The 23,789-nt window shown below is 40.1% G+C and overlaps 1 protein-coding gene across 1 annotated transcript in view; it reads left to right on the top strand.

Annotated features, from left to right (window-relative positions):
• LOC122771394 (endonuclease V-like) overlaps nucleotides 1–10,415 on the top strand; it is a 28,408-nt gene extending 17,993 nt beyond the window's left edge. The window contains exons 8-9 of the mRNA XM_044028946.1: nucleotides 8,184–8,253; nucleotides 10,358–10,415. Of these exons, the coding sequence (XP_043884881.1) occupies nucleotides 8,184–8,252 (69 nt within the window). The 3' untranslated portion in view covers nucleotide 8,253; nucleotides 10,358–10,415. The remainder of the gene's footprint in view (nucleotides 1–8,183; nucleotides 8,254–10,357) is intronic.
• The last annotated feature ends 13,374 nt before the right edge of the window (nucleotides 10,416–23,789 follow it).

Here is a 23,789-nt window from a genome sequence, read left to right as displayed (position 1 = left end):
CCGACACAACGCTGGGAGGCTTGTTAGCATTAGCTGTTTCCGGTTTAGGCTAATGGTTAGCAGGCATACCGAGCATCCGTGAGGTCAGCTTGTGTCTCATGAACGGTTACATGCAGAATTGGCTCCACTCAAGAACTTGGATTTCTCACAGTTGTAGGCAAACTAACATGTTTAAATGTGTCTTATTTAACATTTGTTTTTTATAATAAAACATTGGGTTTTTCTTGCTCCGTCCTCCATCAGCCACACAATTATGCAGCTTGCAGCACTTTGACACTCAGGTTTACAGCAGAATTAGTCAAACACTGCGAGCTCCACCTGTGGATCATAGATTCTGAGCTTTCCTGAGTCTAAAAGATCTCAAGAATGACTCGACAAGAGGAGAGGGAAAAACCGAGGGTCTGCAGTGGAGTCGAAGTTAAAAACATCATTTTCTTCTGGACCTGGTTGTTGCAGGATATTTAACGTACAGTTTTTAATGTTTCAACACTCTCCCATTGTCTCCGCATCACGTGATAATTCTGGGACTATCGTTGCAGCTCCTTGTTTTCCGTAAACTTTGGCGATCAACAGTCCTGAGAAGTAAGACCGCAGTACCTTTTTCAAACACTGACGGTCACTGTTGCTTGGGTTTCACATAAAGCCTCGTTATTTAACTTCCAACATCCTTGGCCTGGTCGCTGCTGCTGCTGCCACCGCCGCTCATCCATCCATCCATCTATCTCCACCCCAAACCTCACCCCCGCCGCTGCTCCATTTCCATTCTCTGAATTATTCAAGTCTGCAGAGCTTGTATATTTTCCGCTTGTTGTCACCTCTGCAGTAACACACACACACACACACACAGGTTGGTGCAGCTATTGTTTTAACGGCACTACATTCATTTGGACGACCTGAACTAAGTAATAAGTAATAACAGAAAAACTGTTCTAAGACAAAGCCACGTGGTGCCACATGTCACGCAGACACTTATATATACATATACATCTCTTTTACATGAAATGTACCTTTAAATAAAGTATGTTATTGTCCTGTTTAACAAAATATACACTGCTGTATAATTAATGATGTAAATAATGTTCAGTATCATCGACGGCTGCACTGACGCTCTCTCCTTTTTGACGGGGGGAGGGACGGGGCGTGGCCACTGTGCTCAGACTACAGTTAATGTCCAATCATAACCTCAATCAACTGTTACAACTAAATATGAAACTTTTTGTGGATTAGCATAAAAAAATGAGATGACCAGTTCCTCATTAGGACCAGGTTTTTTGCAGCATTCCATTTGTAGTCGGAACTCAGGGTTTTTCCCGAGGGCAGGGAAATTCCACCTGAATTTCGAAATTTCCAATCTCGGAAACTCGGAGCAACCTCATGTAGCCTGAGTCAGGTTGACTGCCCCCTAGTGGTGAGGCGTGGGGAAGTGATGCAGTGAAATATCATATTACATCGCCTTTGAGACACCAAGTATCTATTTTTTTAAGTATATCATTTTTAAACTGATGTCACAAATAAATATTCAACTTTCTGTGGATTAACATAAAAAGAAAAAATTCAGTGGACTTAACCAGTTCCTCATTAGGACCCGGTTCAGGATTCTAACCACAAGTTAAAAACTTCACGTTCCTCAAAAAGGTTCTGCCTCCAGGTTCTGGTCCTGACAAGGTCGGTGTTTATGCCAGAAAAGAAGGTCCTAAAGAGGTAACAGATACAGATAAAGTTCCTCTGTGCTGTGACGTTGTGAGTCATTATTACACTTATTTTCGTGGTTATTTGTCCTCATTTTTCTTGTTAACGCGGAGAATCGGTCGTGAAGTAACCTGTAAAACAGAGTTAGTTACAAGACAGCTTTTAGTCTGTAAACACTAGAGTGAACAAACCCCTCCCCCGAGATCCACTTCATCTAAAGGCTTCAACAAACACTGATTTCAAAGCTGGTGTTGGTTTTTGTAGTTTTTGTGGCCGCATGGGGACAACAGAACACAAACACTGATTCTCCTCAAATAAAGCTGTCACTGTCAACCAGTGTGCCAGCGCACATGGAGCAACTTTAATGTCATTTTAGTCATCGTGGCTAATGTGCAGTAAATGTTCGACCAATGTTGACTCTCCACTCTCCACTCAGCTCGTAAATATGCAGAGAAAAATATACATAAATGTTGTTTTTTTACGTTTTAGAAAGAGAAAAAACTATCAAATCACAGATCTCACCCCCACACATCACATTTACCAAAGAATCCACATAATAAACAAACAACTGAGGATCTAAATGAAGTAAAAACATGTTTAAAAGTATAAAATATTGTATATATAACGTATGTACCTGCTGATTTATCCACTTTATGATACCTGCTTCACATGAAAGTATATCTATAATTTCTATGAGTTGGTCTAAATAAATACATTTTAAGTTTTTTACTAGTAATGTGTAGAACTATTAGTAATGATTGTATTAAGTACAGAACCTGTAAACTAAAACGATGATACTGTCATTTTAAACGGTATGATAATATAAAATACTTAAATAATCAATTTTATTTGCTTGTTGAATGAGTCAATCTTTATTTTATTAAAACACTTTTCATATTCTGATAGTCTTCTCATTCAGACAGATTAACCTTAACTATACACAGGTTTTATCTGTGTAACTAAATAATGGAGAAGCTGCTTTCACTTTTTTTATGTCCTCAAAAATATGTGGAGTTCAGGAAGTTCTGAGAAATCAATTCATTCTTTTAAATCCAGCCTGAAAACCCACTGCTGCTCCTCAGCTGTAACTGCAACCTTTCATTTATTTTAATTCCTTTTTTTCCTCCTCTCTTTCTTTAACGTCTCTAGTTAAATGTTTTTATTATATATTTTATATGTTTATGCTGTTGTATTTCTTTCTTTCTTTTTAGTGCGCGTCAAAAATCCTCTGTTTTTGTTGTTGCTGTTGACATTTACAAATAAAGCTGCCTTATGTAGCACGAGTTCGGTCGACTGCCCCCTAGTGTTGGGATGTGAGGTAGCAATGCAGTGAAATATCACAATATTTTGCGTGGTGGTATTTGATCGATTTTGTGACGCCAAGTATCTATTTTATTGATTTTAAAACTTATGTTACAACTAAATATTAAACTTTTTGTGGATTAGCATAAAAAAAATGAGATGACCAGTTCCTCATTAGGACCAGGTTTTGTGCAGCATTCCATTTGTAGTCGGAGGGCAGGGAAATTCCACCTGAATTTCGAAATTTCCATCTCGGAAACTCGGAGCAACCCCATGTAGCCTGAGTCAGATTGACTGCCCCCTAGTGGTGAGGCGTGGGGGAGTGATATATTATATCGCCTTTGAGACACCAAGTATCTATTTTTTTAAGTGTATCATTTTTAAACTGATGTTACAAATAAATATTAAACTTTCTGTGGATTAACATAAAAAGAAAAAATTCAGTTGACTTAACCAGTTCCTCATTAGGACCAGGTTCAGGACCAGGAGTCCTGACAAGGTCAGTGTTTATGACAGAAAAAGTCCTAGGTTTTATTGCCATGTATTTTATTTATTTATTTATTTTTACCATATAAGAAATTAGCTTTGGTGTTTTGGTGCCAAAACAACCTAATTATTAATAAATAAATAAATATTTAAATAGATACCACAGAAAATTAAATGACAACAGTACAATAATCTAAGATTCAAATATATATTCTTTTATATATAGAATACTGAAATCTAGGGCTGCAACTAATAATTATTTTCAATTATTTTTATTCCGTTTATTTTAAGTGTAATAATTTGTCCATAAAATGACGGAAAATGTTGCAGAAACGTTGATCAGTGTTTGTCAAGCCTGGAAATGCTGATCTTTCACAAAGGTCAAACTAAGATGATTTAAGTTTTCATGATTTCTTTGTTAATATGGAGAATATTTACATTTAAGAAGCTGAAAAATCAGAGAAACTCAACACTCAAAAACGAGTAAGTGTTTCAGGCCGACTGGAAACCAAAGTCGACAGTGACGGCAGCACAACAGTGTGTTTATAAAGGACGAGTGTACACACACACACACACACACTCACACACAGTCATAAACCAGCCATGTTGTACAACTGGTGAAGTAAAACATCTGTGAAGGTCGAGTCCAGCTGGTGCCGCCTGTGGAACTTTTCCCGATGTGCCGCTGATTTAAAGTGGAGCTCCCGTTTGGGGCCCCGAGGCTGTCTAAATGTTAATATATGTGTGTGTGACATTCTGCTGCTGCTGCTGCTGCAGAGGCTGCACTCTGCTCCTCCACTGTGACACTGGAGGACAGGCCTGAGACACAGAGGCTTTTTTGGTTATCATTCTGCCTTGTGAACAGAAACCGTGTCACATAATTTGTTTGCGGCGTCCGTCATCCGGAAAACAAAACTATCAGACCCGACCGACGCCTGATTCACACCGTGTCATCACACCACTCGCTTTTGAACAAACACCCCAAGGCACAAACAAATCACCCCGTTTTTAAATGGACTCCAATGGTCGGCCGGTTCATTTGAGATTTGTCTCTCTGCTTAGAGCCGTTAACGATCTCGCTTCACCTGAACTTAGCAGAGATTTTAAGGCTACGTGAAAATGACATCAGGTCAGGGGCTACTGTCTTCTGTCCCCACGTCAAACAGTTGCGTTTCTTTGCTGTTGCGGCTCCAAATCCTCCAACCGCTCACTCGTGTTTCCAGCTTCTTCATCCCGCAACAACTCGGGTCTCGCAAAGATTACGCGAGATCTGAGCGTGTCACGACTGCGATCTACTGGACCAATATTATGAAATCTTTTAAGTAAGTACCTCTAAGTACGAATTTATAAACATAGGGCCCAGCCTGAAAAACACCGGTATACACTCTCCGTAAGACTCTCCGTAATTCACAGACTCAGACTAGATTTACCAAGAGCTAGACACACATTACAATTTTTACCTGGTACACTGGTGTATTTATAGCGACAGCACTGCTGAATGCCCAATCACAACCCGTTCAGTGGTATTTCACTTCAGTCTGTGCTCCGCTCATGCAGGAAGTACTGAACGGTCCTGTGAACAAATCTTTTTTAATCGTTACACCCAAAACAACTGCTTTACAAGTCACTAGTTTGTGAGTTTGTGTGTTTGTGTCGCGTATATAAAACCACGTCACGGCAGTTTGATGGCGAGTGGAAAACGATACCGAACCGAGTCGAGTCGCGCTGGAACTGTATAGCGGTAAAAACGCCAATAGAACCCGAGTCCGGTGACGTCAGGTGCTCTTCAGTGAGAGTCTCTCTCTCTCTCTAATGCAAGTCGTCAGTGAATATTTAATATATATATAACGTTATTATTGTGTGTTATTTGTTGTGTCGTCTCCTCTCATGATGGGATACTTCTCTGCTGCTGCTGCTGCTGCTCAGAGCAGACACACTTTCCCTTTAAGTCTCCGCCCACTGCTGTCATGTGAAAATCATTTAGCATTTATGTTAAATGTTGATAAATATAAAACAGACGCAGGGACAGTTGTGTTTGTGTGGGTTTGAGTGAAAATATGTATATATATATACATACATATTTTCAGCCAAACTCAACGTTGATCTGGATCGCAGCGTTAATGGCTGCAGTTTTACATATTTTATTTTTATATATATATATATATATATATATATATTTATATATATATATAAATAAAAAAAATGTATATATATATAAAAATACATATATGTATATAGAAAAATATACATATATGTGTATATATATTTTTTTTATATATATACATGTATATGTGTATATATATATACATATATATATACATATACAGTATATATAATCTTTTTTTAAATAAGAGGAGTGAGGAAAGGTCTATTTCTGCTAGAATGTGAGAAACAAAAAGACGGTTTTGAAAAGAGTGAGTGGAACAGTCTGACATGGCTGCAGGCTTTTAGGAGCTTTAGGGGACAGAAGTATAAAATCCTGCCTCAGGCCACTGGACCAAAGACTGGACACATCAGTGTGTGTGTGTGTGTGCTGTGTTTTTTTTTTTTTAAATGTATGGAAGTCAAAGCAGAGTCCTTAAAAAGCAAATCTGTGTATGTGTCTGTGGACCTGGTTTTAGTGTTCCCTTTAGAATCAGGTTTAGGTTTAGGTTCAGCTCAGGTGCTAGGTAATGCCTTATTTCTATGAGTGTCCTCACTGAGAATGCTGTATAAAACTGTGTGTCCTCACACACACGGGTTAGTGCAGCTGTCCTTTTAAGGACTCTGCATTGACTTCCATTCATCTTGTACTTGGGACATTTTTCTGGCATAAACGGAGACCAAAACCTGGTCCTAATGATGGTGTATGGTTGAGGTTAGGCATTAACTGGTTATGGTTAGTGTTAGGGATAACACCGATGTCATTCAGAAAGCCAAATTATTGCCTCTCCGACTAAGTCCGACTAAGACTAGCTCGATTGTAGTCGGACTATGTGTTTGCTGTCCAAATAAATGGAAATGAATGCAGTGTCCTCAGGAGTGTAGCTGCACAATCCTGTGTGTCAAGCAGCGCACATCTGTCCACCTGTGCAAGCCCACGCTGCCAGCGACTGTGACATGAAATAAAAGGGCGGGGGGCAGAAGACAATCTGTGAGCAGATGAAAACTCAGTGGAGTGTTTTCTTTGCTCTGCAGCAACAACAGCTGCCTCCTCGTCCTCTTCACTCTCCCTCCTGTGTTCCTCTCTGTCAGGTGTCATCACTTATTGGGTGGGGGTGTGTGTGTGTGTGTGTGTGTGTGTGTGGGTTCTTAAATGTTTATCGGTTCACGCAAACTGATTTATTTAGAAGTCAACGAGGTTCGTTTGCAGGAGCTCAGAGAAGCAACAGATTTATTGGACATGTTTTTTTTTTGACTGTTTGCCAGTGATTTGATGAAAAAAATCCAAAGTTTAAACCCACTGTGACGAAACCCAGTGGTCCGTGAAGCGTCCACATTAGTATTTTGGCCGTCACCACCATGTCCAATCCTGGTCATTATTATCCAAAACACAGCACACTCACAGTAGATCAGGAGCCACACACACACAGAAGACTACAGCAGGTTTCCTTGTTCTCCACTGCAGATAATATTATTATCTGCCACAATAACTCTCATCCCAACAGACACTTTTATACCGAGACACTAAGAGGGGAAAATAGGGGCCGCATAATGGCTGTTACTGAACATTTTCAGCTGCAGAAAAGCTGATGCTTTAGTTTGTTTTTCAAGTTTAGAAAAACAACATTAGAGCTTTACAAGCAAGTTCAGGAGAATCCCCCAAATGTTTTTGCCGGCTTTTTATCCACACAAAAAACAATCCTTTGGTGACTTAAATGCTATTTTCGTCTCCCAGAGTGAGAAAAATCTAAATGTTACTTTTGTCGTCGTCTTCTCGGGTTCAGGGTTTATTTGGTCTGTTTGCTCTACATTAGCTCTTCTTTCCCGAGTTTCTGTCTCTGTTTAATCCGTTGTTTACATTGTTACCCATACTTGTTCAAATAAAGCTTTATTTTAAAAAGAAAAAAAAGGTTTGTACACAGCGTGCTAGCTTTTAGCTTTATGTTGCTTTCCATTTGTAGTCGGAACTCGGAATTTTCATACTCTGAAACTCGACTGCCCCCGTTCACTTCTTTTCCTGTAAATAACAGTTTAGTTTCACAGTATACGAGCATTTTGAGGCTTAGGTGTTAAACACCATAAACACAGCATTAAAAGCATTATTTTCAGAATAAAAGCCCCAGGTTTACATTTTTTGTTTCTGCAATTGTTTGGGGACTGTAGTCATAATTGAAGCACAAGTTTGGATGAATTGCCGAACCCTAAGCGTACGTGTTAAAAGTCCAGTTAGCAATAACGCTAACACTAGCACAAGTTTGGCTACGTCCGACGTGGAGTGGAAACAGAGGAAACACCACAGTTTGTGTCTTTATTAAAGATATCTTTAGAAATACGCAGTAATGCGTGGTCTGTGACCTTGCATGTATAAACACCTGGTAGGTGATTTATGCAGTTTGTGAGAAACACCTCAAGCATCAAGGCACTTAATGTTCATCTCAACCTTCACCGGCGTTCGTGCTCCTCTCTGATCACAGCCAAGCAAACACTTTTCACACTCTCTCTTCTTTTGTTTTGTCGTCCCCCTGTCTCTCACTTTCTCCTCCTCCCTCTCTCTTTTTCCACAGGCCGACTGTCGCTCGAGAGAATACCTGCGCACTCACTTCCCAGCTGCGGATACAGAAACCAAAGAATGAGGTAAGTGACGAGGCACACACACACACACACACACGCATCATACGCGGTCGTGCTGTCACACTGCAGTGTTCACATTCACACCTGAAATTACACAAATAACTTCAGTGCGGTTCCCTGGCACATGGTGAGAAGATTGATTTACACAGTCTTAAAATAAGGTGAAAAGCTGCAGCAAGTGATTTACTGAGGAATTTCCCTAAATCTTGAAGGTTTGTTGGTCAAAAAAAGAAGAAAATACCCCCCAAACAATTAAATCTAAATATTGTTATCATATTTGCCGTTTAAATTAAGTACAAATACTAATACTTTAATACAGATACTTAGGTTGAATTAGTGGTTTCAACGTGTAGTCATTTTCCCCCAAAATGGAGGACTCTATCCGATCTATTCTTTTCATTTTCCGTCTTCTTCGTCTTTGATTTATGCATCATCTTTATGTGGGCGGAGCTGTTCTAACTCGTTCGCATTGTTAGCCTAGCTTTGCGAAACACATGCATTTTGGCTGCTGTAGGAAGGACGATGGCAGCGTCTGTAAAGCAAAGTACTTCTTTTTAAAAGCCTTGTTCTAAGGTTATAGCAACTCAACCACAACATTTTATTTTAAAGCTTATATAAACATATCTATGGGTAGTATATTCAATTTCCGCCAATAAACCCTCCTAAAACACTAAATCTATTTTTTTTTTAGTAATATTATTTTTATTAAGTAAACGAAAGCCACTTCATTTTCTCATGTTATTGATAATGTTATACATGTATGTCATTATTCGTCTTTTCTCATGCTAACTTACTTCACAGACTGTTTTTTAACTGATTAAAAGAACAGAAGTCGGTTCACTTCCATGTTAGCTAACATTGCAGTTATTGTTAGCTAACTTGGTTGTTTAAAGGCAGGAGACGGTTCTACGATGTTAGCTTTACTCCAATGTGATTGTTTGGCTAATATTAGCAGCAGTCTGTTTGTTGAATGGGCTTTTGTGTTTCATTTATAAATCAGGGGTTGTTTGACTTCCACCCTCATGCTAGCTCACCTCACAGGTGATACATTTGGCTAACTTAAGCTGCAGTCTGTGGGCTATTATGTAGGTCCAGTTCACTTGAAGTGATGATTTAGCTAGCTTTACCGGTAATATAACTGGGGTTTTGTGTTTTATTAACAGAGCAGGGGTCAGTTCACATCCATCCTCATGCTAGCTTGCGTAATAGCTAATAGGTGATACGTAAATTTGGCTAACTTAAGCTGCAGTCTGTTCTTTAACTAGACTATTGTGTGGGTCCAGTTTACGAATGATAGTTTAGTTAACTTTAGCTGCGGTTCTTTTCCTTAACTTAACTGAAATAGGGGTCTGTTTACTTTTATCCTCATGCTTCTGTAACACCAAGGTGATGATTTGGCAGTTAGTTTTGTTTACAAAGACGGGGTTAGTTCACAACCACATGCTAGCTCACCTTGCGTGTGATAGTTTGGCTAACTTAAGACTTTTCTTAAGCTAAATCATGCATTATTATGGCAGAAATAATAATTTACATCTCTGAGACTGTTGTTCAGACGTGTACTGCAGGTAGAAGTCTTACATAAAAGACTAACTAACTAAATTCGACACATAGAGTATTTGGTAAGCCCCCAAATGACTGGTCTATGTTGCATCACGTTGCCATGAGAACTTTTATCTATCACCATGATCAACAAAGAGATCAGACGTCATGTAAGAGCCCCTTTTCTTTATGAAGGGAGCTTGAACTGTCTTCCTGTTTCACTGATGTTACACAACTCCATTCTGCTGCAGTGGAGGTGGAAAGTTGAAGAGTTTAAAAGCCTTTGACAGGTTCTCTGCATGTTTGGAGTGGGTGTGCATTGAACAGAAGTAAGACAAGGATTCCTCGGGTTAAGTAAAGACGCACAGGAGAAAAAAAAATAAAAAGAGGAGCAACGATGAGGAGGGAGTTATTTAAAATAAAAAAGAGAAGCCTTTGAACCTGTGATTCTCATCTGAAGGAGTTTGGCCCTACCTTCCTCATTACTGATCAAAGCTGCAGACCATTAGCTCACTCCGATGTCTCGGAAAAATCCCCACTCACCGTTCATCCTCCTCTTCACACGCAGGACCCTCGTGCAGATCCACGTGTGAGCTCGCGCTCTTTAACGGCACGATCGCTCCACAGTTCCTCACACTGAGGCCTGAGGGTGTGTGCACTCTCACATCCCCCCGCGTGCCCCGCTGGGAGACATAATGGTGTGTCCGCGTTGATCTGCTCAGAAGCTCACTGACGTGGTGAAATCCTCTGAGTGCACGCCGCTGTCTTTGATCAGCCTCTGCACAAAGAGGCTGAGACAGGAAGGAGAGGCTCAGTGCTGAGTCGGCAGAGCTGCAGAAGGGTCCTTCAGGCCTTAACCTCGCTCTACCCTCTTGCTTACTTACTCACTCACTCATTCACTCACTCACCCACTCACCCAACAGGCTGCAGACTCACTTAATGTAAAGTTCTGTACATGAGCAGAAAGAAGTGCTGGATAATAAACTCCACACCTGTCATCCCATCATGTTTCAAGGTTTACTGGACATGTGACCAGTGACATCAGCTAATCTGTGTGAGTTGTGAAGGTCATAGGTCAAAGACAATGTTGTTAGACTTGGGGGCAACAGGTGTTTGATTTTGACTTTCACATTTTGAAAGCCAAATTTGCACACCTGCTGAGAATTATAGTGTAATTTTCATTACATTGAGAATTTAATATTTCACGGTGAGGTACTGTAGCCCTTGGCCAAGTGGAAACCAGAGGGTTGCCAGTTACAAGCCCGACAGGTCAAGGGCCGCTGTACCTCTGAGCCAGGAGCACCTAATTCCCATTGCTCCCCATTGATTGGGTTAATTCAGTATTTCTCAAATAATGGGGGGGCGCGGTGAGTTATATTTATTTAATTAAATAAATAAATAAATAAATATTATCAGGTTCAAGTATTTGAATAGTATTTCAATTCGGGGGGGTGAAAACATTTCTGTCCTCTAGGGGGGGCACCACTGGTTAAATTGAGAGCTTCAAAAATGACCCCGGCTACTCAGTACTCATAGTGCCGGCTCCCAAGCTCAAATAAATGTGTCATGAGTATTTTCTTAATTTCATTCTTTTCTTCTATGTATTTTATTGTTAGAATATATACAGAATATGTGTGTATATATCTATATATAATGTATTTAATCTCCTATTTAATCTATGTATGTATCAATCTGTTTAACATAAACAAGAAAACCTGATTTCTGATTCGATGAGTACATGAAGATTATGTGTTTTTACTGCATTTCTGGTCAGTTTTTCGCCTTCACGTTTTTACGACACTGCCGTTAACACCCATTATCTACCACTTTATCTTCAGCCGCGGGGTTATGTCCAGCATCCGTTTTTCAATTTCTCGCCATTCGAAAAAAGTCAGTCCGATCTTTCCCTCTTCCTCGCGTCCTCCCAGTCTCCCCACAATAAGAAATTTAACCATCACAATGACTCTGAATTTGTTAAATTAAGATAAAATTGAAAACACTGACCACTTGATATTCCTGATATCTTGAACTTGTGCTTGTTTGTTGTTAGCGAAACATAAAACACAAATGCAGCAAAAATCCTTGGACAGGACTTTCAATGTTACATAAAATTCAATATTTTACCACATTGTTGTAATGTTTGTGTTTATTGTGGCCTTGGCTACAGTTTGATCTCTGATGAGGAAAATAAGTTTCGCTTCACTTACATTCCTGACATGACCTCAAAAATAACAGCTTATACTGTGTCCTCATTCATTAACTCCTCACATGCAACCAGGTAATAACCACTATTATATCAATACATATAGTCCCTGGTCAATTTATTAGGTACATCTTTCTTGTAAAGACGTCTTGCAGAAGTTTAAATGGAGAAAAGTTGATTGCTGACCTACTGGGATTTTCACACATAACCTTCTCTGTAGTTTACAGAGAAAGTTCAAAAAAGAGTAAATAAATACCTTTTTCATGGTAGAATTGTGCAGTTGGTACACTATAGTAGACCACACTGACACCAGTTGCTTGTCCTGCCACCTTTTTTGTGTCTTGTGTACCTAATAAAGTGGTCAGTGAGTGTACGTTGATGTTTTTCCAGGAATAGCTTTTAATGAAATCCCGGCGCTCCACCGCCTGTGGCCCGAACCCATGCAGATGTTCACCTGCAGACAGACAGACAGACAGCAGCTGTCTCTCTGTGTCCCAGAGTTTCTGTCTCTGGCAAAGACAAAGACAGAGACGATGGATGAAAGACGGAGCAGCAGGAGAGGACATGAAGAGACCGGAACAGAGGGAGCAAGCAACAGGGAGGCAGAGGCAGGAAGGGAATGAGTGCGGTGGCTCGCCGCGCAATCAATGGCTGCAAGACAGAGTGCGAGGGAAAGAGAAGGGAGTGAACACATGAGGATGAAACGTGTCAGGGATGTGAGTGAAGTAGTCGTACGCTGTAGGTGTTTGTGGATTTCAGTCCCTGCGCGACGTTATTGTGATGTTCCTGTTAGGTGAGACTCGGGTTGCAAAGGAGCAGAAAGTTCCTAGTAAATTTGCAGAAACTTCCCATGGAAACTTTTGTTTCATCAGAATTAACTGTACTTGTTGGATTATTTCTTATCCTTCACTGCTTATAGTATTTTTTATTTATTTATTCACGTACCTTATGTACAAATTTACTTATCTAGTAAGTAAATAAGAGGATACTGACATCAGAATACTGAAAGAACTTGTCAGTCATTTTCTCTGAGCTAAGATTTGTGCTGTGGTGTGCCACAGGGATCCAGTTTAGGTCCCATCATTTTTACACTTAGTTGCTGCTTCTTTGGTGATGTTATCAGGAGACACGACATCTATATCCACAGCTACGCTGATGACACACAGCTTTACATTGCCAGTGTCTTCTGACGAGCCCATGGCTGATCTTTTTGACTGCTTTTTAGACATTGGGTCGTAAATTTCCTTCAGCTCAACAAGGTCAAAACTTAGTTGTAGTTAACGTAAATTAAGAATGTCTAAGTAATTGTTAATCCACACACCAGAAATATTACTAAAATTGGTTTTATCACCTTAAGAACATTGGTATAGAACGTCCTGGTGTTTCACAAGATTATGATTTTGATATATTTGAAAATAATAACACACGTCAAAAAATTTACAGCAGTGACATCATCATCATCATCAGCAGCAGCAGTAGAGTTGAGTTTTTTTTCTGTCACCACAGTTCTAAACTGTCATAAAACCATCAGTTTCAATATATGGAGATTGTCTCAATTAACGTTGTGCCGTTACACCAAGTTTACTGCCCTTCTCAAAACCATTTTTAAAAATGTCCCGGAGAACGTGGAGGCTGTCGACTCAAGGTCAGACCGGTGAACTCCGGCTCCGGCAGCCGCTGTCGTTAAAATGTTATAGCGACGGAAGGACGACGACGACGACGACAGCGTTCACGCTACAATTCACCGTAGGTGAGAAGTGAGCTGCAGCGATTTCTTTCTCACAAAGACCTATTCCTCTGAATATCACGGGTGTCACATTCAGACTGACTTTTTGTATTTATTTTTTAAATATCATCACCTCGCCCTCACGTTGGACCGACCCTGATGAAACTCTTAAGGTTGATTTACTGACACATCGGGCCATCATGTGTGAAGGAGTGTGTGTGTTTGTCACAGGTCACGTCCGACTTTGTCGTGATTTGTTCAGTCAGGAATAAAGTTGACGTGTCCACTTCGATTTCTGCACATCCTGGCTGCTGTCACGAGGAAATGTTTTTAAATGTCAAAGCACATTTTAGATTTCGGCAAAAATGACCAAATGTTGATGACCAAATTTGAAGTTTGTTACTAATTTTAAGTGGTTTTAAGGTCTTACGATAAAGACGTATTCTGTTCTATTCTACTGTGTAGACCGGTTTTGTTTCTATATTTGATTTATTTCATAATCAGGCAGAACATAGTGTTGTCTTTGAATCAGGCCTAATATCCATGTAAATGTAATGTACAGTTTTTTTAAGTTTAGAGCTAAGATTTGATCATTTTAGTTTGATTTGGCCATATAAATTAGCAAATGCAGTGTCCTAAGAAGAATAGCTCTGCAAACCTGTGTGCGTGTGTGTGTGTATTCAGGTATCACTGGTGTTGTGGGGACCGAAATCTGTTTACACTTGACTTTTGTCCCCATATGGAAGACGAGGTTAAGGTTAGAGTCAGACTCCGAGAATACCTTCAGTCAATATAATGTCCTCAGAGGTCATGGAACCCAGACTTTTGTTACCTCTTCAGGACAGAAACGCTGACCCTGCCCTGTTTGTGTGTGTGTGTGTGTGTGTGTGTGTGTGTGTGTGTGTGTGTGTGTGTGTGTGTGTGTGTGTGTGTGTGTTCCTCCTGGGGGACTGTAGCCTCTGGCTGTGTGTTTCAGTGCTTGTGCCACCCAGACTGTGCAGCAAACACTTCTGACGTTAACTCTGCTTCTAAGGGACAAGAAATAAAACATGTTACTGTGACTCCAGGGCACAAAGATTTAATGATATTTATTTTCTCTCTCAGTCTGTCCCCTCGTCCTCTCCCTCTCTCTCTCTCTCTCTCTCTCTCCCTCTCTCTCTCTGCGACACAAACGGTGGAATATGGCAAATTAGTTATAAAATACACTCGTCGGCCTCTTTATTAGGTACACAGGACACTGCTGATAAAGTGGTTTGTAGCTTCGTGCTTATCCGAGTTAATGCTCTTGTCATTTCTTCATTCAATCATTCATTCATTCATTCAAAGCTGCTTTTGAAAATACTGCGCGTGTGTTTTGAAGAACGCTTCTCTTTTCCGCTGAACCTTGGTTCATGGAAATATGATTGTTGTAAATCAATACTCTCTCTTCGCCAGTGCTGCAAGCTGAAGGTACAACAGAGCCATTCCTTTTTTCTGCTTAAGGATCCCCGGAGGTATTTCTTCTATTGTTCTCTTGTTTACTCTTATTGGGCCTTGTTTCACTATTTCCTCCCCTATTGTTTCCTCATTTGTGAGGCCGTGTGTATGTGTGTGTGTGTGGCTGTCTTTATATTGAATTGGGACATTGGGGAAAAGATAATGAGGCAGAAGATAAATTGAAAAAAGGTCACAAAGCACACAAGAGCCAAGGGTCTGCTAATGTGTGTGTGTGTGTGTGTGTGTGTCTGTCTTGTATAAAGTACTTGAAAGCGAGCAAGTATCTTACCAGACAATTACTAAGTTAAAGTCACCTTTTACAATATTACTTGAGTAAAAGTCTTAAAGAACCTGACATTTGCTGTACTATCAGAAGTACATTTCTGATATAAAATGTACTTAAGTATTAGAAGTAAAAGTATTTAAACAAAGTGAGCAATTACAATTTTGAATATGATATTTATTGTGGCTTCTTGTCAATAAAAGCATAATAATAGGTGCAGGCGAACAACTTAAAACAACATTAAAATTAACATTCTATCATGAACGGTGACAAACTCTCTCTTTTTTAGTGTAGTGTAAAAAAGTGGAGTGTATGTAGTGGAGTAAAAGTAAAAGTTGTTGGAAATATAAATTACAAAGTAAAGTACAGATATGTGTGTGTGTGTGTCCACATCTGCCATTTTATCATAGTGAGGACATTTTTGCTTTTAACACCGTGTGCATCGCATGTCAAAGCCAACGTGTTGTGGTCATTATGGTAATTTCACTCACGCCGTTGCAGGAATCTGCCGAATCATTGTTAATACTCTATTTTAACATACAGTAAATTGTAAATAATTGCCAGATATTGAAAGTTGTTCTAGAAAAATGGGCAAAAGCACATTTTCTGGCCTTTTTATGGTTAAAATAAGAAAAAAAAATTCTTTTTTTGAGTCTTGGATTTATGGTGAGGTTATGATAAGATAAGTGGAGATCTTAGTTAAGATGCAAACATGATTGGTAGCATTGGTTAATTTTCCATGACTTCATAGCTCCTCCTCAACGTGGGCGGAGTCATCATAGTCGATGAAAAAGATTTGTTCACAGACTTGCGATCCATCGCCGGCTTTCAGCAACGCTGTCGCCAAATACACCAGACTCCTCTGTTAAATGTTGAGATTTTACACATTTGCCTTGCTAAATATTGCAGATTAACGCCGGATTTCTTCTTCATTGTTGTCTTTGATTCTTGTGTTGGACGTCGCACTCGTGACTCTTCAGTGACGACACTCTCTGACCAAGTGGCCGGCGGTCACATTTTAGTGTCGACTCAAAGCAGGTACTAGAAAAAGCACCAGGCTCCATCACTGAATTGAGCCCAGTCGTTCCACAACTGTATCGTGGAAAGGCGCTTTCTTAATCTTAATCAGCGGTTTGGAAGCACAAAGTGCAATTTTTTACTTCCAATCATTGGAAAGCAAATTTAGGATAAACATAAATATCTGTCAGTTTCATTTTGCAGATGTTTATTGATAGTTTGAGGGACTGGTATGAATGTAATACTTTCTGTTCTTGGTACACATCCGTGTTTGACATGAAAGAGCTTCTCTCCCCCTCTTCATTCTCCTTCTAATGGTGTTTTGTCATCTGTTTCCATGACAACGGAGATACAAATTGCATAAAGAGAGAAAAGGAAGGGCACCTTTTGTTGAGCAAACCCTTAAAGGCCGAGTGCCTGAGCCGAGAGGAGGAAAGTGGTGATGAGGATGATGTGGAGGGAGAGAAAAGTTGATGCTTGATTTGAAAATCCTGCAGATGCAGAGACTGTCCCCTCCCTTTCTTCTAAATCTCTTTATCCATCCTGTCCGCCGTCTGTCTGTCTGATGCGGCGGACGAGAAGCCGCATTCCATTTCATCAAACCCCGGCCCCGCGCTGAAAAGCCTCCAGTGTTGCGTTAAGCGCCGCCTCGCCTCCCTCTGCCAGAGCGCCGCCAATGCGCCGCTCGAGTGTTGATGAATTGGCCACCACCTGCCTCATTTTTCACCGCTGCCACCTCGTCATCAAACGCAGCGACACAAAACCCCCCGTGCACTCCTCAGCGATAACAAGAACAATCGCTGAGCCCCAGGAATGAGAGATGGGAAGACGGAGAGAGAGAGCGAGGGCAAATGAGCAGGTGGGTAAGTGGATGAGGTCTGAGGAGGAGGAGGAGGAGGCACAAAACAACACTGCTTTATTTAAGTTTGTGATGGGCAGGTAAAAAAAAAAAGTTGAGATTTATTTTCTATAAACAAACTTTACACACGTTTCCAATTTATCAGCTGTAGCTGCATCCAAACCAAACACTGTCTTCGTTTTAGTAAAGTTAGGGAACCATCTGAAGCTGTTTTTAGTCATGGACTAACAAATCATTAAATCAATCAATCAATCAATCAGTCAATTAAAATATGCAGTGCTTTTAACATTTTAATAACTTATAACATTTATTAGACCACCACCCATTTATTAGTTTCTGTAATGGTTATTACACCATTTTTCCTTTCACCCCAACCTGTCTCGGCACATTGCCACACATCTTTGCGTCTGGTTCTGTCAGAGATTTTCTTCTTCTGTTAACAGAGAGTTTTTTTCTCTCTCCACTGATGCCTAGTGTTTATTGTGTGAACTGTTGAGTCTCTCTTCTCTGTATAATATTAATATGATTGAGATAATAATTGGCGCTATACAAATAACATTGAATTGAATAGAATTGAAGTTTGCTGTTTGGTAACTGTGCTAGCCACCACGCCGCCATTTGTCCCTGGAAAAGCTTTCATTTTATTTCATTTAAATAAATTCATTTACTGGTTTATTTGATTGTAACATGTAAATGCAGTGTTAGCCAAAAAGGCTAATTTGCAACTGTATTACATAGCCTGATGTTTCCAAAAAACACAAATGAAAGACAAATAAGATAAGATAAGATAGTCCTTTATTAGTCCTGCAGTGGGGAAAATGACATTATCACAGCAGCAAAGACAGTAAAGATAATAATAATGACAATAAACCTGCATATAGAAAAATATTAACAATAACACTATAAAAAGGTCAAATAGAATGTACATTATAGACACTAAGTTAGCAGTATGGGCTTTGCCATTTATAGTATAAAATGGATAAATAAATAAATGGAAATCATCAGTGAAATCAGTGTGATTTTGTCACTGGTGTCGATCGGTGTCACAGACCGACGCAGCAAACCAATGTGTGGAGGAGCTACTATCCACATGCAGGAGTAAAGGTCACGAGGTGACTCAAAGCTGTGGAAAGACACTTTATGACAAGTTAATCAATAGTGTGTCCACTCGTCTGTTTCTATGCGCCGATCACCACGCTCTGACCTTTTCCCGTAACTCCTTTACTCTCTCCTGGTAGATGAAGTCAGGGGGAAGTGCTTGACGATAGTTACCATGAAGGCAGCGGTATTTGTCACCACGCTTCTCCCGACCCGTTTTAACGGAATAAATAAAAAAGAAAAATGTGAACATGAGCCATAAAACCTCAGCTGGACAATTCTTTACGCCTGACGATGAGACGGAAGACGTAGAAGAAAGGCGAGATGACAGAGACAGATTTTTCAAATACACTTTCAAGTTCCGTTACCTTGTGCTTAATGTACTGCAGACAAATCAGTCATAGAATAAACATAAATATCTGTAAGTTTCCTTGTGCAGATGTGTATTGATAGTTTGGCAACGAGGGACTGGTATGAATGTAATACTTCTGTTCTTGGTACACGTCCCTGTTTGACATGAAAGAGTTTCAGTCAAATCAGTCATGTCTCGTTGCCGCTCGCTGCCTCCACTCGACCACAGAGAGATTACAGCAAAGACGGCAACGTGTCCAGGACAGAAAATCAGGGAAAAAAGCACAAGTTTGGAGTGCAAGAAGCAAATGAATTGTCTTGGTAAATCCGTTTTTAAATCAGTTATCAAAACAGAAGCCAGTTACACATACAGATGATTTAATTTTCAGGCATTCTGCATGTACAGAGTCTTTATGAAAGGCATAATGAAGTGTACTTTGAAGAAAACATTCTGCTACACTGCAAAAAAAATGCCAAATGAAAATACAGCTTTTCTGCCACAGGAAAATGTGCCATATTAGGTCCAGGTTTTGAGAACTACTGGCCCTGACAACTGGGTGCTTGACCAACCAGACTGCGTTTAATTGGATTCCACTTTAATTGGTTAAATGATTGTGGATTCTGCTTGTAGGGTTTTTATCGGGTTTGGCTCCAATCAGCATCGGTGGGAACGCAAGTCCCAGGTGAACACGTTCAGTTCTTCTTCATTTTGGGCAGCGATGTTAATTCCTGCATTATCTTCTGGCTGTTAGCATTTAGCTAGCCCTGAATCAGCTAATCTTACTTTTTTCCAGTTTGGGACAGCAGTTTGTATATTTTATTTCATCATTGAGATCAATTGAGAAATCGATTGAAAGAGGGACTTGAGTTAAAGAAACAGAATTGTGTTGTTTTTGTTAGCGTTTTCCCGCTTTTCCAGTGGGTTCGTGAGGTCAGAATTCCGACATGGGTCACAGGTCACACAGGAGTCGTCTTCTTCTTCTTCTAACTGTAGGGGTCGCCTCAGCAGGTCATCTTTACGTCACACAGGACTGAAAAACAAAAACACCACAGGATAAAACAGCTTTCTCCATTTTGCAGCAAGTTCACCCAGGTATATACCCACTCAATTTTAGTGCGAAAGCTGCTGCACATACACAGGCCGTGTCCATGTCTGTCGCCATCCACTTGACCACTTCTCTCACGCCCCTGCTGTAAACCAGTAAATCAGCTGGGTCATTGTTTTCCCTTTAGGCCTCTCAAGACAAATCAATTGAGGCCAATCCATTGTAATAAGGATGCGTTTGCCTTGAACGAGGCACTGGAGAAGCTGTGAACATCGGTTATTAGATTTTTCTTTCAGCGAAGGCTCAGCAGACTTGGGTCGAGGGCTTCTGTTTTCATTGAGTGGCTGTTATTTGAAGTCCACTGCTGCTTATTAACTCCATCAGCGCTGGCGTTGAGATGCTTCAGTCAGCAGCCGCGCTGCACACCGTCAGGAGTGCAGAGATTAACGCTCTTAGAAGACGTTCCAACCAACTGGAGGCTTTAGACGTGAATGAGAGTCCAACCTAATTAGCATAAAATACATGTCGACTTTTACGATTCCCTCTGTCCACAGTTGACCCAATTTTGGCACCGGCCTGACAAAGCTTGGACACAGTAGAGTAAGCCGAAGCGTATTTGATTTGGCAGAGATTTTTATGCTGGATGCCCTTCCTGATGCAACCCGGCAAAAGGAGTATATTAGATGTGGCTCCCCTGTGGCAGGGGTCAATTTAGAGGGTCTAATTAACAATAAGCAATGGGGATTGGGTACCTTGCTCAGGGGTAGCCCAGTTCTTGACCTGGCGGGTAATAAAACAGGCAACCCTTGGGTCACAAGCCAAGTTCCTTGGGCTATGGGTTGCCCATTTACCAATGTTGGTAAATATGATCTCTACCCAAAGTTAAAGAGTCTCAGGGTCTTGTTCACGAGTGACGGAGCAATGGTGCGTGAGATTGGCTGGAGAAACAGAGCAGTGGGAGCAATTTTCTACTGCACCATTGTGACGAAAATGGAGCTGAGGCAAAGCTCCCGATCTACAGCTCCATCTTCGTTCCTACCCTCAACTGTCGTCATGAGGGATGGGTCAAGACCGCCAGAACAAGATTGGGGGTACAAGTGGCCAAAATGGGTCTTCTCAGAAGGGTGGCTGGGGTCTCCCTGGACGATGAACTCTGGGGCTCTCTGCTAGAGCTGCTACCCAAACAACCCGATCTTGCTGTTGTAGATGGACGGACGGCAACATGAAAGACTGTCCAGTCTGCATCGACCCGTCCGTCTCCTCTTTGTGCAAACAATCCTCATCAAACCAATCATCTTACAGGATCATTGATTGAGTCTAGAATCATAAAAAACCCCAAAAAAACTTGATTTACTGCCCACTGTGAGAAGCGTTTTAGTTTCTCACACTTTGAAAAGGCTTAAAGGTGAAATTGTCAGACTGATGTGAGCTTCATCCAAATTCATTTGCTATTGTATTGAGTAAACACTGCAGACTCTCGGGAGCATTGTTAACAAGTCTGGAGGTTTTATTGTTGCTGCACCTCTGCTCTGTTTGGCATTTTAGTTGCTTGTGAAAAAAAAAAATCTTTCACCCTCCCTCCCTCCCTCCCTCTCTTTTCCTCAAGCTGCTCTTCTATTCCAGTGAACAAATTTCTAAATATTCAGACATCTTTCATTACGATGGCTTCAGGCGTCTTCAAAGCTCCTGTTTACCCGGGGATTTTTTCTTCCCTGTAAGAAAAGTAATCAGCTTCTGCTTTAATCTCTCAGGCACTCGCTCTCATCTCTGCTGTCCGGAGATCTGAGGGAATAAAAACCTGTAAAGATGATTTTTTGTTTTTATGTTTGTTTGTTTGTTCGTACAATTGTTGGCCAATGGTGGTGAATATTGATGATGTCACTTAGAGTGTTAACTCAACACCTCACTGTGAACACTAAGTCACCTAAGTCTAAGTCACTCACTCACGAAAGACCTGTACAGTACATGGATAGATAGATAGATAGATAGATAGATAGATAGATATGTCTTATATAGATAGATAGATAGATAGATAGATAGATAGATATATCTTATATAGATAGATGATAGATAGATAGATATGTCTTCGTTAGATAGATAGATAGATATGTCTTAGATAGATAGATAGATATGTCTTATATAGATAGATAGATAAATATGTCTTAGATAGATAGATATGTCTTATATAGATAGATAGATAGATAGATAGATAGATAGATAGATAGATAGATAGATATGTCTTAGATAGATAGATAGATAGATGCAGATAGATATGTCTTAGATAGATGGGCATCAGATAGATAGATATGTCTTAATATAGATAGATGATAGATGAATGGAGTAATAATATTACGTTAGATAGATAGATAGATAGATAGATATATATATATAGATAGATGGATAGATGAATGTTAGATAGATAGATATGTCTTATATAGATAGATAAACATGTCTAGATAGATAGATATGTCTTATATAGATAGATAGATAGATAGATAGATAGATATGTCTTAGATAGATAGATAGATAGATAGATGCATATGATAGATATGTCTAGATAGATAGATAGATGTCTTAGATAGATACATAGATAGATATGTCTTATATAGATAGATGAATAGATAGATACGCAAATAGATATGTCTTAGATAGATAGGTAGATAGATAGATATGTCTTATATAGATAGATAGATAGATATGTCTTAGATAGATAGATAGATAGATACATACATACATAGATAGATATGTCTTAGATAGATAGGTAGATAGATAGATAGATAGATAGATAGATATGTCTTAGATAGATAGCTAGATAGATAGTATAACTAACACTCACATGCTTACGCTCACAAACACTCGCCATAAAAACCCAGAGGAGATGATGAATGCAGCTCGCAGGTTCGAGCTCCCCTGAAATAATCACCCGCTGATCTGAAGCATCATCCTCTCATGTCAGCGCTGACGTCTCATCAGCAGCTCCAGTGTCGTTAACCCTCTCACACACGAGTCTGTTTATCCACTCACATTTCACTACCGTTTCCCCTGATATTATGCTGCATATGATACGGCCTTTCTGGGAAAACCAGAAGCTCCTACACTCACTCACACACTCACACACACGAGTGTGCGTCATTACTCACCATGAAGAACCCCCGGCCTCTTCCACGGCAGCCCACCGTAAAGCCTGATCAGCCGGGTCATTCATGAGCCACGCTGTTGTGGAGTACATCATCATGAGTGGTGGCGGCTTGCGTTGGCCGGGATTTTCCTGACGATAACACATCCACTTCCACGTCGTCTCATCTGCATCAGAATAACGCGCCGCGGGCGAGGCAGTGGCGTGTGTTTGGCGGTGACGTGAGATGAGCTGTGAATCAGTGATGTTGTGTTCAAATGTCACACAAGTGTGTTGTTTACTCTCCTCTTTACATGCAAACATATGCCACGTTCATACATTTGATCAATGACACATTGTTACGTGTTGTTATGCTACACAGATCAATAAGGTCCTTCTTGCCACTGAGATTGTTTGTCCTTCCCTCCGTCTGTCTGTCTTCTCTCTTAGTCACCAACATTTTTTTCTCTCCGTCCATCTGTCCATCTTTTATTGTTGTATATAAGAGTTGTAACACAATTATTTCCTAGTTTGGGGTTCAATAAAGTCCATCCATCTAGCTAGCTCGAATTTAGGAAGCTGAAATTTTTAAGTTTATTTCGTAGGGAATTGCCAGAGACACCATGAAATGATATTATTACAACATTTAAGTCAACGATAAGATATTATTATGACATTTAAGTCAACGATATGATATTATTACAACATTTAAGTCAACAATATGATATTATTACAACATTTAAGTCAACAATATGATATTATTACAACATTAAAGTCAACAATATGACATTATTATGACATTTAAGTCAACAATAAGATATTATTA

Source organism: Solea senegalensis, linkage group LG6, assembly GCF_019176455.1.
Source record: "Solea senegalensis isolate Sse05_10M linkage group LG6, IFAPA_SoseM_1, whole genome shotgun sequence".
Taxonomy (NCBI): Eukaryota; Metazoa; Chordata; class Actinopteri; order Pleuronectiformes; family Soleidae; genus Solea; species Solea senegalensis.
Note: the sequence above shows the minus strand (reverse complement) of the source record. Positions and strands in the feature narration are given on the sequence as shown.